This window comes from Microcaecilia unicolor, chromosome 10 (genome assembly GCF_901765095.1).
Source record: "Microcaecilia unicolor chromosome 10, aMicUni1.1, whole genome shotgun sequence".
Taxonomy (NCBI): Eukaryota; Metazoa; Chordata; class Amphibia; order Gymnophiona; family Siphonopidae; genus Microcaecilia; species Microcaecilia unicolor.
In genome coordinates this window covers 215,981,478-215,999,417 of record NC_044040.1, presented here as the reverse complement: position 1 = coordinate 215,999,417, position 17,940 = coordinate 215,981,478, and the positions used below count along the sequence as shown (strand labels likewise).

Sequence of the window (17,940 nt, the reverse complement as noted above, 5' to 3'; positions counted from 1 at the left end):
AGGCTATAATGTGCCCCCCACTCTGGCTATGGCCCCCCCTACCGCCGAACCCCAGATACGCCCCTGCACTGCACTAACCAAACCACTAGGCTACTCCTCCACTAGCAACATTCCATGGAGAAGCCTGCCCTTGGAGATCAGCAACGCGACCGTGCAGGCTTCTGTTTCTGTGAGTCTGACGTCAGACTCACAGAAACAGAAGCCTGCGCGGCTGCGTTGCTGATCTGCAAGGGCAGGCTTCTCTATGGAATGTTGCTAGTGGAATAGCAGCATTCCATCTAGAATCTCCAATAGGGAAAGGAAAATGGGACCTGATATACCACCTTTCTGAGGTTTTTGCAACTACATTCAAAGCGATTTACATATATTCAAGTACTTATTTTGTACCAGGGGCAATGGAGGGTTAAGTGACTTGCCCAGAGTCACAAGGAGCTGCAGTGGGAATTGAACTCAGTTCCCCAGGATCAAAGTCCACTGCACTAACCACTAGGCTACTCCTCCACTCATTCCACCAATAAGAGCCAACCTCATCAGTGATGTCACAATGGCTTGATTGCCCGATACAGTTCCCCAGGATCAAAGTCCACTGCACTAGCCACTAGGCTACTCCTCAACTCATTCCACCAATAAGAGCCAACCTCATCAGTGATGTCACAATGGCTTGATTGCCCAATACAGTTCCCCAGGATCAAAGTCCACTGCACTAACCACTAGGCTACTCCTCCACTCATTCCACCAATAAGAGCCAACCTCATCAGTGATGTCACAATGGCTTGATTGCCCGATACAGTTCCCCAGGATCAAAGTCCACTGCACTAACCACTAGGCTACTCCTCCACTCATTCCACCAATAAGAGCCAACCTCATCAGTGATGTCACAATGGCTTGATTGCCCGATACAGTTCCCCAGGATCAAAGTCCACTGCACTAACCACTAGGCTACTCCTCCACTCATTCCACCAATAAGAGCCAACCTCATCAGTGATGTCAAAATGGCTTGATTGCCCGATACAGTTCCCCAGGATCAAAGTCCACTGCACTAGCCACTAGGCTACTCCTCCACTCATTCCACTAATAAGAGCCAACCTCATCAGTGATGTCACAATGGCTTGATTGCCCGATACAGTTCCCCAGGATCAAAGTCCACTGCACTAACCACTAGGCTACTCCTCCACTCATTCCACCAATAAGAGCCAACCTCATCAGTGATGTCACAATGGCTTGATTGCCCAATACAGTTCCCCAGGATCAAAGTCCACTGCACTAACCACTAGGCTACTCCTCCACTCATTCCACCAATAAGAGCCAACCTCATCAGTGATGTCACAATGGCTTGATTGCCCAATACAGTTCCCCAGGATCAAAGTCCACTGCACTAACCACTAGGCTACTCCTCCACTCATTCCACCAATAAGAGCCAACCTCATTAGTGATGTCACAATGGCTTGATTGCCCGATACAGTTCCCCAGGATCAAAGTCCACTGCACTAGCCACTAGGCTACTCCTCCACTACTGGCATAACGGTTAGGCACAAATATTATAGCCGGCCATGGTAACTGCTCAGGCCTAGTTTCTAGAGATATCCGCATAACTTATAGTACACTGTAAGTTACGAGTATAAGTGTAAGTCCCGCCCAGACTCCGCCCACAAGAAAGCCTTCCTGGCAAATACACATGATGAAAGATACGCCCATATTTAGATAGTAATATTTAGGTGTAAATGTGGAACATATTTAATGCATGCATGTGTGCCGGCATTCAGAATATTCACTTGTGTATCTGACATGTAAATGTGAAGAGCTCCCATTTGAAAATGAGGGCCAGTGCATAGCTGGCATAGGAATGAAATACTGTACTAAAGCAGCTTCAAAGCACTTCTGGTAAGGAGGGAACGAAAATAAACATGTGTTTCCCATCTCAAAATGATATTAGATATATGTCTTAATCTCATAAAAGCATAAGTGTTGCCACACTGGGACAGACCCTGGTCCATCAAGCCTAGCATCCTGTTTCCAATAGCGGCCAATTCAGGTTAGAAGTACCTGGCAAGATCCAAAAACAATACATTTTATGCCGCTTGTCCTAGCAATAAGAAGCGGATTTTCTTTTAGGAAGTTATCCAAACGTTTTTAAACCCCGCTAAGCTAACTGCTTTTACCACGTTCTCTGGCAACGAATTCCAGAGTTTAAACATTGAGTGAAGAAATATTTTCTCCGATTCGTTTTAAATTTGCTACTTTGTAGCTTCATTGCGTGCCCCCTAGCTCTATTATTTTTGGAAAGAGTAAAGGTACTAGGAAAATGCACATCCCACACAGAGTTCAAATTAGGTGCAGGTCTCTGCCCCGCTCCAGGGCCAGCTGAGCATCAGCTAAGCCTCTTGGGAACCTGCCAACACCACTGTCCAGGAAATGGCCACTGTGGGATGGCAAGAGGCAACTTTAGTACCACAGCAGTGACCAAAAGTGAAGTAGGGTCCAAAAAGCCTTCAGAGCATGACTGTCCTCTCTCCACTGCCCCATGTCTGCCATGCACTGGTTCATCTGCACACTTTGTTTGAATAAATGAAGAGACAGAACACAGACTACAGGTGCAGGTCACTTGAATGAAATGTGCCTAAAATTGTTAACACTTGTACCGTAGTTTGAAAATGCAAGATTGTGAAAACGTTAGCCGTTATTTGCCAGGCTCTAATTATCACCAGTCAATCTGAATCTTTATATTTCTTGGGGAATCCACTGCTTATCCTTGGAATCTACATCATTTTTGGGATGCTGCTGGGTACTTGCCACCTGGATTGGCCACTGTTGGAAACAGGATCTTAGGTATAATGGACCTTTGATCTGACCCATTATAGCATTTCTTATGCTCTTATGGATCGGAGAGTGGTTGCTGCAAACTGTGAAAAGGAACTTTCTATGGGGCTTTGAAAGTTTTCAAGAACAGATCAGAAAGTTCAAATTTACCATCAAAATTTCATGGTAAGCTCTTCAGGTGACCCTAGCTAGGGTATTGAACTACAGAATAATTGCAAGGCAGGAAACGCACCATCTTCAGACAATGTTGCATTAATCTCATCGACAAGACTTACCAGCACAAAAGACAGAGGGGTTTCCGGTGTAACCAGTTTTACACTCACAAACGTAGCTTCCTGGGTTATTTATGCATTTGGTATTTTCAATGCATGGAGAGCTCCCTGCGCATTCATCAATGTCTAATAGGGTGGAAAAAGCAGAGAGATTAATGATAAAGATTTCACGTGGAACTTTGTAAATTGTATCACACATAACTGCTACAGGATTCATTGTGCAAGAAATAGAAACACAGGCTTATGCCACAGGGCCACAGATTGTACCAGACGTGGAGCAGTCATTCCTTCTGATGGACTCTTTGAGATTTCAAAATGTTACATTGTTTCTTGGTTGATATTTTAGAAAGGGAATCTCTGCAGCAAATGCTGAAATCTCTGGCCCTCTTCCTTCGCACATGATGTAGCTTTTAAGACCTTGGACTTTAGTCAGTTGAGATCCTCCATGGCACAGAGCAGAGGAAAAAATTTTTCTATGTTTGAAATAAGGCCCTATGAGTCTGTCTTGTAGACGAGAGAAACCACTGAACGGCATCGGTGTCAGGCATTATTTCTGCAGATTGATTTAATGCAATGACATGTAGCTTGGAAATTTACTGGCAAATATTCAGCTGGGGAGGTCAGAGGCGTTTTATACTTAGGTCCCCGCAGGCGAATTCAATTTTAAAATTCAGCACTGGTGTATCTGATAGTGACCAGAGCTGAATATCCAGCGTCAGCACTGACTGCCACCAGTATTCAAATATCAGTGGTATCTGGATAGGTGACCGGTTAAAATTTAGAAGCCTTTTTACTGTCCTAACTTCATCTGGATAATCACCACTAACTAGGTAACTGGTAGGACCAACCTTGCTCCACCAAGGATCACACTCACTCCACCATAAACCACCAAGCACTATCCAGATACTGCTGGGGAAATCTGCAAAGATTTATCAGTAGCATTGTTCAGATAATGCTGCTAAATATCTGGGGAACTGATTCAGCCAGTTACCTGGATAAGTAGCTTTGAATATCGACTGGTTAGTACTTCGTACTCGAAGTCAGTTATATAAATAGTAGATATATCTGACATAAAAATGAAATGTTGCACTTCTATGAGTGTTTGGGATCACTTCAAATTCAATGCCAAAAGGTTAGCAGGAGAAACGAGATTTTACCGTCACAAAGGGAGGAGCTGAGAGCGCTGACTCTGAATCCCGTTTCACAGCTGCAGTTGTAGCCTTGCAAAGTGTTGATACAAATCTGTTGACAAGTGGATTTGTTTTCATAACATTCATCAATACCTATGGAATAAAAAAAAATATACAGGGCTATTTTACATTTCAGTTTTACAAGAAGGAAATGCACGGGAAGAGCTCACCTGAGGAGTCCCTTTCACCCAGCTAAATCAGAATTTCCCAGCAAAATGGCTTCTGACATTGTCCAGTACCTGGCAAAAAGTATATGGCGTGGAGGGGCATAATCGAACGGGGCCGGACATCTATATGGGCGGCCATCTTTAAGGCCGGCCCCGTAAAGCGGCGTCCCGACCTTATTATCGAAACAAGATGGCCGGTTATCTTTCGTTTCGATAATACAGTCGGAGCCGGCCAAATCTCAACATTTGGGCCGGCTTTAGAGATGGCCGGCCATCTCCCGATTTGTGTCGGAAGATGGCCGGCCTTCTCGTTCGAAAATAAGCAGGTTAACCACACTGACCTCAGGCCAACCCAGCAGTGATGCACCTGTGGCCTGGTGGGGGATCCAAAAGCAAAGGACAGCTCGAAGAGGGTATCAGGAAGTCTTTAATGTAAACAGCTAAAAAAACGACCCAACACGGCCGTGTTTCGGCACCAAGGCCTGCATCAGGGGTCTATAAGATCTCTTGTGTTGTGACTAATTGCTTAACCAAGAGGGGTATAACTGTTTTGGGCTTCCGTAGATTAAAAAGAGCTCCAGGCTGCACAATGCACTGGTGGCAAAACTCATCTATGAGGGTCACTAGTATAAACGTTTTATATTAATGACGTCACAGACGAGTTTTGCCACCATGGCCGTGTCGGGTTGTTTTTTTAGCTGTTTACATTAAAGACTTCCTGATATCCTCTTGGAGCTGTCCTCACTTTTTTTGCCCATTACTTTTGTTGCATGTCAGGGCTTCCCTCCTCTTTTTTGTTTTCCTGGGGGATCCCCAAGCCCACCAGCTGAAGACTCCCAGATCTTTCCCTCCCCTCCCCTACAGGTGACCTGGCATCTACTACTACTACTACTACTATTTAGCATTTATATAGCGCTACAAGGCGTACACAGCGCTGCACAAACATAGAAGAAAGACCGTCCCTGCTCAAAGAGCTTACAATCTAATAGACAAAAAATAAATAAAGTAAGCAAATCAAATCAATTAATGTGAACGGGAAGGAAGAGAGGAGGGTAGGTGGAGGCGAGTGGTTACGAGTCAAAAGCAATGTTAAAGAGGTGGGCTTTCAGTCTAGATTTAAAGGTGGCCAAGGATGGGGCAAGACGTAGGGGCTCAGGAAGTTTATTCCAGGCGTAGGGTGCAGCGAGACAGAAGGCGCGAAGTCTGGAGTTGGCAGTAGTGGAGAAGGGAACAGATAAGAAGGATTTATCCATGGAGCGGAGTGCACGGGAAGGGGTGTAGGGAAGGACGAGTGTGGAGAGATACTGGGGAGCAGCAGAGTGAGTACGTTTATAGGTTAGTAGAAGAAGTTTGAACAGGATGCGAAAACGGATAGGGAGCCAGTGAACGGTCTTGAGGAGAGGGGTAGTATGAGTAAAGCGACCCTGGCGGAAGACGAGACGGGCAGCAGAGTTTTGAACCGACTGGAGAGGGGAGAGGTGACTAAGTGGGAGGCCAGCAAGAAGCAGATTGCAGTAGTCTAAATGAGAGGTGGCATCTGTCAATCCCCTCCCCCCCTAATTGTTTGGCGTGAGACTTATGCTAATAGCAGATGTAAATGCTGTCAGCTAACTATGCATGGTTTGACCTAATTCTAGAATTCCACATGCAACTTTTGGGAAGGCCTCCAACATGCCCCTAACCACACACCCTTTTCAGATATGTGCTATAGAAGTTCTGCGTGGATCTTTATAGAACAGCACAAAGCAACATCTGCACACAACTGCCAATCAAAGCCAATTAACTGCAATAATTACGGGCACACACCCTGCACGTGCACCCAAAATTCGTCATTCAACTTTCAGCGCAATATAGAGAATCCAGGGGTAAGTGTCTTTATAATGGCCAAGTGGGTGTCTGTTTGCCCTGTTTTAAAATTACCCTCCAGAACTGTGAAACAAGCATGTTCTGAACCATGTTCTAATACATTAAAACCAGTTTGAAACTGGTTTAACTCCATTGTGAAAAATCAAATGAACACTGAATTGCAGGGATGGTGAAGCAGTGCTCCGAGTTGCATCATGTAAAAGAAACATCTTAACCGGAAACAGGAGTGGGAGACAGATCCAGGCACTTCAAACACAGATGAAGGAACAACCAATATGAAATGAGAATGTTTTGTGATGACTCAACATGGCACTGTGTTTAAGCACAAACATGCCTGCCTCAGGAGTCTATATATTTATTTATTTATTTATTTGTAGTATTTGTATCCCACATTTTCCCACCTATTTGCAGGCTCAATGTGGCTTACATTGTTCCGTATTAGTGATCACCAATTCCGGAAAAGAGAAATACTACTACTACTACTTAACATTTCTAGAGCACTACTAGGGTTACGCAGCGCTGTACAAATTAACAAATAAGGACAGTCCCTGCTCAGAAGAGCTTACAATCTAAAGGAAATACATAGTTAAGATGGGGGTGACAGAGTGGATTAGATAATTCAGGTGCAGAAAGTTTATTTTCGTAATAAGAAATAAAATGTATGGGATTAAACTTCAATCGTGATAAATTGGCTTGAACAATCAGAAAATAGAGGGTTTACGTTTTGTGTAGTTCTGGTGTAAATTTTATTACTGGTATTTAGGATGGATCTTTGTGGTATGCCTTTTTGAATAGGTTGGTTTTCAGTAGTTTTCGGAAATTATTTGTGTCGTGTGTTGTTTTTATGGATTTTGGTAATTCGTTCCATATTTGCGTGCTTATATAGGAGAAACTGGAAGCATATGTTAATTTAAATTTTAGACCTTTGCAGCCGGGGTAGTGGAGATTCAGGAACGTACGTGATAATCTAGTAGAATTCCGGGTTGGTAGGTCTATAAGGCTTGACATATACCCCGGAGCTTCACCGTGTATGATCTTATGAACCAGAGTGCAGACCTTGAACGCAATGCGTTCTCTTAGTGGAAGCCAGTGTAGTTTTTCTCTTAGGGGTCTGGCGTTTTCATATTTCGTTTTACCAAATATGAGTCTGGCAGCTGTGTTTTGTGCAGTTTGAAGTTTCTTAATGATTTGTTCTTTGCATCTGGCGTAATATATATGTAATCAAACAACACTGTTACAAATAACCAAAAAACAAGCATAGTATTACATCAATACACATTAAAAGAGAGTTTTAAAATTATATAAAAGTAAAAATCATATTGCTAGGAACAAGTTATAAAAATGATTTAAACAAATCAAGAGTAACTTAAAAATGATTGCACCATCAATAAAACATTCTCATTTCATATTGGTTGTTCCTTGGTCTGTGTTTGAAGTGCCTGGATCCGTCTCCCACTCCTGTTTCCTGTTAAGATGTTTCTTTTACATGATGCAACTCGGAGCACTGCTTCACCATCCCTGCAATTCAGTGTTCATTTGATTTTTCACAATGGAGTTGAACCAGTTTCAAACTGGTTTTAATGTATTAGAACATGGTTCAGAACATGCTTGTTTCACAGTTCTGGAGGGTAATTTTAAAACAGGGCAAACAGACACCCACTTGGCCATTATAAAGACACTTACCCCTGGATTCTCTATATTGCGCCAAAAGTTCAATGCCGTATTTTGGGTGCAAGCACAAGATGTGTGCACAACTGAATTGATTAACGAGCCCTTAATTATTGCTGCAGGCTTCCCTATGGGATTCTGGTGTTCTTTCCACTCCTGTGGTTTGTCTGTGAAAACCCATCTTAGCCGCAAAATCAGACATGCTTTTATGTGATCATTGCAACGCATTTGTCATGCAAGAACTACTACTACTTAACATTTCTAGAGCGCTACTAGGGTTACGCAGCGCTGTACAAATTATCTAAGGACGGTCCCTGCTCAAAGGAGCTTACAATCTAAAGGACGAAATGTCAAGTTGTGGCAGTCTAGATATCCTGAATAGAGGTATGGTGGTTAGGTGCCGAAGGCGACATTGAAGAGGTGGGCTTTGAGCAAGGATTTTTAGATGGGCAGGGAGGGGGCCTGGCGTATGGGCTCAGGGAGTTTATTCCAAGCATGGGGTGAGGCGAGGCAGAAAGGGCGGAGCCTGGAGTTGGTGGTGGTGGAGAAGGAAACCCGAGAGGAGGGATTTGTCTTGAGAGCGGAGGTTACGGGTAGGAACATAAGGGGAGATGAGGGTAGAGAGGTAAGGAGGGGCTGCAGATCGAGTGCATTTGTAGGTTAGTAGGAGAAGCTTGAACTGTATGCGGTACCTGATCGGAAGCCAGTGAAGTGACTTGAGGAGATACACAGAAATATCAGGTCGTAAACCAGTGAGTTTGGTACCTTTGTACTGGACTAACCTAATATGTTTGTACCCCTTCAAAGAAATGATGCTGTTTCCACAAACAGCCCCTCCCCAGGTACTTCTGTGTTGTTAAGGAAACCTTGAACATACCAGAGCATTTAATTCCATTTCCGGTAAGACCTTCAGGACAGGATCCGCATGTGAATCCCTCCTTTGGAGCAGGATTATCTTGGCAAGTTGAGTTATCATAGCAGTTGTTTTCCACGCAAGCATCAAAATCGTCTGAACAATATTGCCCCGACCAAGCAGCTGTACAGTCACAGCCTGCCACCTGCGAACAAACATTCCCAGGGCAGGTAAAGAAGCAACCAAAGGGCATAAATGTTTCAATAATCATTTCTGAGTGCCAATATTAGAGACATAAATTCAGCAAAGCAAAAGTTCTCTGAAGCCCTCCCCTCATCTATTATTCAGTTTAATGTTTTGCTTACATTTTGAATGAAATCTCTAAGTAATAATACTCAGTATGCAAACATTACTACAGTTTGCAATGTTGCTTGTATCTGATTTTATTGGATAATTGCGATTGTTTTGTTTGCAACCTGCCTAGTTAATAGGCAGGCTATAAATATTTTATATACATAAATAAATGCTTTAGATACAGCCTATGGGGCATGAGGTTAATTTTCCAATACCGTGGTACAAATGAGCATCATTTGAAGGGCAGAGTATGGTGCAGGGGTGTAGCCACGTGGGGCCACGGAGGCATGGGCCCCCATAGATTTGGCCCTGGCCCCCCCCCACCGCCAACCCCTTTGACCCCCTTCCAGCCACCAACCTTCCCCCACCGCCATCGGGTACTTTTGCTGGCCGGGGTCCCCAACCCCCGCCAGCCGAAGTCCTCTTCTCCGGCGCAGCCCCGTTGCTGATCTGCAAGGGCAGGCTTCTGTTTCTGCGAGTCTGATGTCCTGCACGTACGTCCTGCACATCAGACTCACAGAAACAGAAGCCTGCCCTTGCAGATCAGCAATGCGGCCGCGCAGGCTTCTGCTTCTGTGAGTCTGATGTGCAGGACGTACGTGCAGGACGTCAGACTCACGGAAACAGAAGCCTGCGCAGCCACATTGAGTGGCCTAGTGGTTAGAGTGGTGGACTTTGGGCCTGGGGAACTGGGTTCGATTCCCACTGCAGGCACAGGCAGCTCCTTGTGACTCTGGGCAAGTCACTTAACCCTCCATTGCCCCAGGTACAAATAAGTACCTGTATGCAATATGTAAGCCACATTGAGCCTGCTATGAGTGGGAAAGCACAGGGTACAAATGTAACAACAACATGGAATGTTGCTACTATTGGAGATTCTAGATGGAATGTTGCTACTATTGAGATTCTGTTGCTACTATTTGACATTCTACATGGAATGTTAATGTTGCTATTCCACTAGCAACATTCCATGTAGAAGCCTGCCCTTGCAGATCAGCAATGCGGCCGCGCAGGCTTCTGCTTCTGTGAGTCTGATGTGCAGGACGTACGTGCAGGACGTCAGACTCACGGAAACAGAAGCCTGCGCAGCCACATTGAGTGGCCTAGTGGTTAGAGTGGTGGACTTTGGGCCTGGGGAACTGGGTTCGATTCCCACTGCAGGCACAGGCAGCTCCTTGTGACTCTGGGCAAGTCACTTAACCCTCCATTGCCCCAGGTACAAATAAGTACCTGTATGCAATATGTAAGCCACATTGAGCCTGCTATGAGTGGGAAAGCACAGGGTACAAATGTAACAACAACATGGAATGTTGCTACTATTGGAGATTCTAGATGGAATGTTGTTACTATTGGAGATTCTAGATGGAATGTTGCTACTATTGAGATTCTGTTGCTACTATTTGAGATTCTACATGGAATGTTAATGTTGCTATTCCACTAGCAACATTCCATGTAGAAGCCTGCCCTTGCAGATCAGCAATGCGGCCGCGCAGGCTTCTGCTTCTGTGAGTCTGACGTGCAGGACGTCAGACTCACAGAAGCCTGTGCGGCCACATTGAGTGGCCTAGTGGTTAGAGTGGTGGACTTTGGTCCTGGGGAACTGGGTTCAATTCCCACTGCAGGCACCGGCAGCTCCTTGTGACTCTGGGCAAGTCACTTAACTCTCCATTGCCCCAGGTACAAATAAGTACCTGTATGCAATATGTAAGCTGCATTGAGCCTGCTATGAGTGGGAAAGCGTGGGGTACAAATGTAACAACAACATGGAATGTTGCTACTATTGGAGATTCTAGATGGAATGTTGCTACTATTGAGATTCTGTTGCTACTATTTGACATTCTACATGGAATGTTAATGTTGCTATTCCACTAGCAACATTCCATGTAGAAGCCTGCCCTTGCAGATCAGCAATGCGGCCGCGCAGGCTTCTGCTTCTGTGAGTCTGATGTGCAGGACGTACGTGCAGGACGTCAGACTCACGGAAACAGAAGCCTGCGCAGCCACATTGAGTGGCCTAGTGGTTAGAGTGGTGGACTTTGGGCCTGGGGAACTGGGTTCGATTCCCACTGCAGGCACAGGCAGCTCCTTGTGACTCTGGGCAAGTCACTTAACCCTCCATTGCCCCAGGTACAAATAAGTACCTGTATGCAATATGTAAGCCACATTGAGCCTGCTATGAGTGGGAAAGCACAGGGTACAAATGTAACAACAACATGGAATGTTGCTACTATTGGAGATTCTAGATGGAATGTTGTTACTATTGGAGATTCTAGATGGAATGTTGCTACTATTGAGATTCTGTTGCTACTATTTGAGATTCTACATGGAATGTTAATGTTGCTATTCCACTAGCAACATTCCATGTAGAAGCCTGCCCTTGCAGATCAGCAATGCGGCCGCGCAGGCTTCTGCTTCTGTGAGTCTGACGTGCAGGACGTCAGACTCACAGAAGCCTGTGCGGCCACATTGAGTGGCCTAGTGGTTAGAGTGGTGGACTTTGGTCCTGGGGAACTGGGTTCAATTCCCACTGCAGGCACCGGCAGCTCCTTGTGACTCTGGGCAAGTCACTTAACTCTCCATTGCCCCAGGTACAAATAAGTACCTGTATGCAATATGTAAGCTGCATTGAGCCTGCTATGAGTGGGAAAGCGTGGGGTACAAATGTAACAACAACATGGAATGTTGCTACTATTGGAGATTCTAGATGGAATGTTGCTACTATTGAGATTCTGTTGCTACTATTTGACATTCTACATGGAATGTTAATGTTGCTATTCCACTAGCAACATTCCATGTAGAAGCCTGCCCTTGCAGATCAGCAATGCGGCCGCGCAGGCTTCTGCTTCTGTGAGTCTGATGTGCAGGACGTACGTGCAGGACGTCAGACTCACGGAAACAGAAGCCTGCGCAGCCACATTGAGTGGCCTAGTGGTTAGAGTGGTGGACTTTGGGCCTGGGGAACTGGGTTCGATTCCCACTGCAGGCACAGGCAGCTCCTTGTGACTCTGGGCAAGTCACTTAACCCTCCATTGCCCCAGGTACAAATAAGTACCTGTATGCAATATGTAAGCCACATTGAGCCTGCTATGAGTGGGAAAGCACAGGGTACAAATGTAACAACAACATGGAATGTTGCTACTATTGGAGATTCTAGATGGAATGTTGTTACTATTGGAGATTCTAGATGGAATGTTGCTACTATTGAGATTCTGTTGCTACTATTTGAGATTCTACATGGAATGTTAATGTTGCTATTCCACTAGCAACATTCCATGTAGAAGCCTGCCCTTGCAGATCAGCAATGCGGCCGCGCAGGCTTCTGCTTCTGTGAGTCTGACGTGCAGGACGTCAGACTCACAGAAGCCTGTGCGGCCACATTGAGTGGCCTAGTGGTTAGAGTGGTGGACTTTGGTCCTGGGGAACTGGGTTCAATTCCCACTGCAGGCACCGGCAGCTCCTTGTGACTCTGGGCAAGTCACTTAACTCTCCATTGCCCCAGGTACAAATAAGTACCTGTATGCAATATGTAAGCTGCATTGAGCCTGCTATGAGTGGGAAAGCGTGGGGTACAAATGTAACAACAACATGGAATGTTGCTACTATTGGAGATTCTAGATGGAATGTTGCTACTATTGAGATTCTGTTGCTACTATTTGACATTCTACATGGAATGTTAATGTTGCTATTCCACTAGCAACATTCCATGTAGAAGCCTGCCCTTGCAGATCAGCAATGCGGCCACGCAGGCTTCTGTTTCTGTGACACCAGCTTCTGTATTGCTTTTCTACCAAACTAGCCATTTTATTACATTTAGGGAAACCCTTCACAATTTCTTTAAAGTGCAACAGAATTGTAAAGCCATTAGAAGAGAAGAGATCCGGAATAAATGAAGGGTACTGGGATGTCTTACCACAAAGTCCGTGTTGTTTCCAGTGGTTCTGTTGAATAGGCAGGTAGCGTTATTGGAGCAGTTACAAAGAATCAGTGAAAGAAACAACTCTTGTGTAACTTTGGAATCATTTGCTCTCACGATAGCATGGAGCGGAGAGGAGCTCGTTGGATGCCAAGTTAATGTTCCATTTCCTGTTTAGCAAAAGGAAACTAGAATTGGTTGAGCCAGCAGCGATGTTTAACAGACTAACACTATCAGAAAATGTTTTATCATTTCTAAACAGCCAATATAGTACATCTGAGGGATTATAATGGCCTACATTGGACTATTTGACTACATCTGATTTCTTTTTGAGCTTACCAGATTGTGCTTTTCCAAAATGGCCGCCGGTTTACTTCTCAGCACTGAGGGCTCGCTCATAGTACTACTACTACTACTATTTAGCATTTCTATAGCGCTACAAGGCGTACGCAGTGCTGCATAGGTAACTCCGCACATTATAAGTTTAGCTCTTGTAATATTTTTGATAACTAAATATGGCGCCTTCATCTAATAATTCTTACCTATTATTCTGATATCATTTGAGTTTGTATCCAATGAGAAAACAATGGTATCGTTATTTGGATCAGTTGCCACATACTGAACTGTGATTGGTTCATTAAGTCTTGTGCTAATTACAGAAGGTCCTGTGATATTTGGGGGGAAGTTCTCTGAGGAAAGAATATGACAACAAGGGATTAGGCTTCAGAATTATTGATATTCCTAGAGCAAAAGGCTTGAACAAAACTCAATTCCTTCAAAAATTAAACATTGGTATTTCACAGTAACACAGTATACACATCTTGAGCAAAAGAAACAACTGTTCTCCATCTCTCTCTACCCTGTCATTTCAATTCCTTGTTTTCCTTATTTTATTACGTTTTCTTGTCTCTTCGTCAGAGCTTTTTTTGCGGGGGTACTTGGGGGTACTGAGTACCGGCACCTTTTCCATTGTCTGCTAAAATTGACCCATGGACCCCAAGTTTTAATGAAAATGCTCAGGTTCTACACACCAGTTCTGCCTTGTCATAGATTCTGTGACTGGTTGCGGGGGGCCTGGCTATTTTGGGGTGGGTCCCTCAGTGATCACCCCACTCCTGAAGGGTGGCCTGGCATTTGAGTACCGGCACCTTTTTTGCTCTTCGTGATTTCTTTTCCTGCCTATCCTAGCACTGAGTTTGTGGATTTTTTATTTAATTAGTTGCCTTTTCCAGATCTGTGCTTAAGGTGAGTTTCAGGCAGGTGCACAGGTTGTGGTCACTATACTGGACTTATATCGCAAACTCATAATCTCAAAACTATCTGCCATTAGCCAAATGGTTATGCAAAGAAAAGATCAATTATTATAAACCAGTGCTCTAAGGAGTCAACAACAGGGTTGGCCTGTGGCTCAGAGGAAGTAATCTACAAAGCCATGTAGAGGACCTCCTGTGTCAGGTCTTCTGTCCCTTGGGCCAGCTAAGGCTGCGGGTGCTGCAGAAGGGAGGGGACATCCCAAGCGCACCTGGATAAATTGCCTATCCATGTGACATCTTATGAACCCCAAAAGGAAACTCTCTTTGGCACATTCCAAGTACCACAGTGAGCATTAGGGATAAATTTGAATGACTGAGATCCTACTCCACATACCCTGGCTTAGGAGTGAGGTTGATTGCTGTCACGGTATGTGCAAAAATAGCCCATTTGGAGAAATTGCTCCAGAGAGAAGCAATACTTGGTGTCTAGATTTGGAACCCATGAATGCATGGTTCTAGAAAGAGCCTCGGAATATCCCCCCTCCCCCCCCTCCCCCCAGGACTGGCACTGGGAGTTGGGAGGGAATATAAAAGAGGATAAAATCCCCAGGTCATTGTGAATGAAGGCTGACAGGGCCAGATCCCAGCCCTGCTTAAAAATAAACTGGAAACTGCCAGCCTCCCCCCCACCCCTCCAAAATATCAATCCCTTTCATGGAGACAAACTGATGCTTTTATTTATTTTAAATTTCAGCCATTCCACCCCTCTTGAAGCTCTACTTAAACATGCATAATAATTTGTGAAATTCACTTGCAATAAAATTCACTTGCAAACAAAGATCTGTCTTTTATAACTGCAAGAGAAATATAATATGAAGTTTTATGCAAAACAGAACATTTGTATCAGAGCTTAACTCTGTGTAGATAAGAGAGTTGCTCATTTTTAACAAAATCATGGCAGGAATTCCAAAGAAACAATCAGAGCTTTCTGCCCCTACCCAATGGGCTTTTGTGGCATTTGAGAGGAGTTTTGCAAAGCAAGATCACCGACAATGATATGGGAATGGGACAACCATTTGGTTTACTTTCAAGATTATTAGTGGAAGAGTAGCCCAATGGTTAGAGCAGCAAGCTGAGGACCAGAGGGACAAGGATTCAATCTCACTGCAGCTCCTTGTGATCCTGGGCAAGTCACTTATGGGCCCTATTAATAAGCTGGGTAAGCATCTATATGCGTCAAAATGGAGCTACCGCATGGCCCTTGCGGTACTTTCATTTTTGGTGCCATGTCCACTACGTGTGCCCGAAAGATATTTTTTTAATTTTCTGGCGTGCGTCACCTACGCATGCCAAGTGGCATTTGGTGCGTGAAGGTTTTTACCGCCCAGTTACTATGTGAGACTTTACCGTTAGGTCAATGGCTGGTGGTCTCAGACCCAAAATGGACACGCTGCAATTTTCATTTTGCCGCACATCCATTTTTGGCAAAAATTTTAAAAAGTCATTTTTTGCAGGTGCGCTGAAAAAATGATTCTGCGCGTGCCCAAGACACGCGTCTACAGTACCGCAAGCCATTTTTCAGCACACCTTAGTAAAAGGACCCCTTAACTTTCCATTGCCTTAGGTACAAACTCAGGTTCTGGAAAAAAAAAAAACCCTACTGTACCTGAATCTACACTGCTTCAATACCTTGCAGGCAGTTTATGACAATAAAAAAAGGCAGTGATGTATATTTTGCAGGGCAGCATCCAAAGACTAAGAGGAAACCGGTGTTCTCTTGAAGTCTGTTGCAAAATGGTTATTTTGCCTTTATTGCCTTTATTAGTCTTTGTTTTCTATAAATTGGTTCTTAGCACATAAGCAGGGTCCATGAAGCCCTGCATCCTGTCTCCGACAGCGGCCAATCCAGGCTTCAAGAACCTGGCAACCCCCCCCCCCCCCCCAAAAAAAAAAAAAAAAATTAATAATGTTCAATGGACTTTTCCTTCAGGAATCTGTTCAAACCCCCCTTAAACTCCGTAAGGCCAGCTGCTGTCACTACATTCTCCGGCAACGAGTTCCAGAGCCCAACTACACGCTGAGTAAAGAAAAACTTTCTCCTGTTTGTTTTAAATCTACCATATTCTAGCTTCATCTTGTGTCCCCTGGTTCTGTTATTGTTTGAAAGTGTAAACAAACGCTTCACATCTGTCCGCTCTACTCCGCTCATTATCTTGTAGACCTTCTATCATAAGTACATAAGTAACGCCATACCGGGAAAAGACCACAGCCTGAAATAAAGATGCAGCGGACATACCCATAGAGCTGATTTGTACTTTAAAGGAATCAGAGCTCTGCAGGGTAGCTTCACCCACAGCAAAGTCCCCAGTGCTCAAAATGTCGAAGACGCATTCCTCATTCCCTCTGCAGCTTTCATTGGCTTTTCCAACCATTGCGCTGTCCGTGGTCCTGAGCAGCTCATCATAGAATTTGGGTACAAAGCTATTGTTATTATAAGTGTACCACGATTCACCAGCTGAGGCGTTGTATTGGAAAATGCTGTTGTTGGGTGTAGTTTTCCCTGAATTACAAGAGAGTGTATTAAAACCAGTTATATCAACATTAAATATTCAACAGTGTTTCCAGAGCTCCTGAGCAATTGGGAGGCGTTATAGAACAAACCAGGTTAACTAGGTCTTCGTTAGGGAAAGATGATCCTATCTCCATCCTGATAGATTATCTGGAGAGTGGCTCAGGAGAGCTTTCTGCTGTCCTGGGTTATCCAGATAATTATCTGGGTTGCTCGCTGTTAACCCACTGCTCTGCCCAAGCTCCCATCTCGGACCACCCTGCTGAATGTGCCTCTCACTGGAGTCGCTCTTACCTGGATAAGTATCTTTGAATATCGACCCTTATGTATGAAGGAGGAGGGGTCAAGAGACATTCTGTGGGATGGAGCCAAAGGTTATGAGGATAACGAGTGCTATCTGGATATTTTTATTCATTTTAGTAGGACTGGACAGATAGGGCTAGATTCTGTGTATAGCACCGAAAAATCGACATAAAAAAATGAGCATTCAGCACTATTCTGTAAATGGTGATCTGAGTTGGGTGCCATTTATAGAATAGCATTTGGCGCCGGGATCCACGTCCCATTTTGACTGCGAGAATTTACACCAACTGAAATGTGGTGTGCATCCTTGAGCCTAAATTAGGCGCAGATCTACCGTATTCTATAACACTGCGCACAAATTCATGGAATGCCCTGCCCTGGCCCACCCATGTCCCTCCCATGGCCTGGCCCCCTTTCTAGATCCACATGTAAAAATTTATGAACGCACCTTTTTAGAATACCAACTATAAAGATGCGCACGTAAGTTCCAATGGTTGCTAATTAATGCCAATAATTGATTGTTTGCACCCAATTATCAGCACTAATTGACTTGTTGTTCAATTAAATTTGATGTGCAAGTTGGGCGCATGCCCGAGCTTTCGAGTGCAATTAGCGCCATGTATAGAATTAGGGGGATCGTGTTCTGAACTTAAATGGATTAACTTCATTACTTAGGACTACATAAAGGTCCAACTTAAGTGAAGAAGCTGCCTGA

General features: G+C 44.4%; 1 protein-coding gene across 2 annotated transcripts in view; it reads right to left on the bottom strand.

The window, feature by feature from the left end:
• LOC115478588 overlaps positions 1-17,940 on the bottom strand; it is a 119,700-nt gene that overhangs the window by 37,087 nt on the left and 64,673 nt on the right. For both annotated transcript variants that reach the window (XM_030216061.1, XM_030216060.1), the window contains 6 exons: positions 16,650-16,913; positions 13,643-13,789; positions 13,098-13,270; positions 8,858-9,038; positions 4,247-4,372; positions 3,093-3,215 (listed from right to left, as the gene is read on the bottom strand). In XM_030216061.1, coding sequence (XP_030071921.1) covers positions 3,093-3,215; positions 4,247-4,372; positions 8,858-9,038; positions 13,098-13,270; positions 13,643-13,789; positions 16,650-16,913 — 1,014 coding nt within the window. The remainder of the gene's footprint in view (positions 1-3,092; positions 3,216-4,246; positions 4,373-8,857; positions 9,039-13,097; positions 13,271-13,642; positions 13,790-16,649; positions 16,914-17,940) is intronic.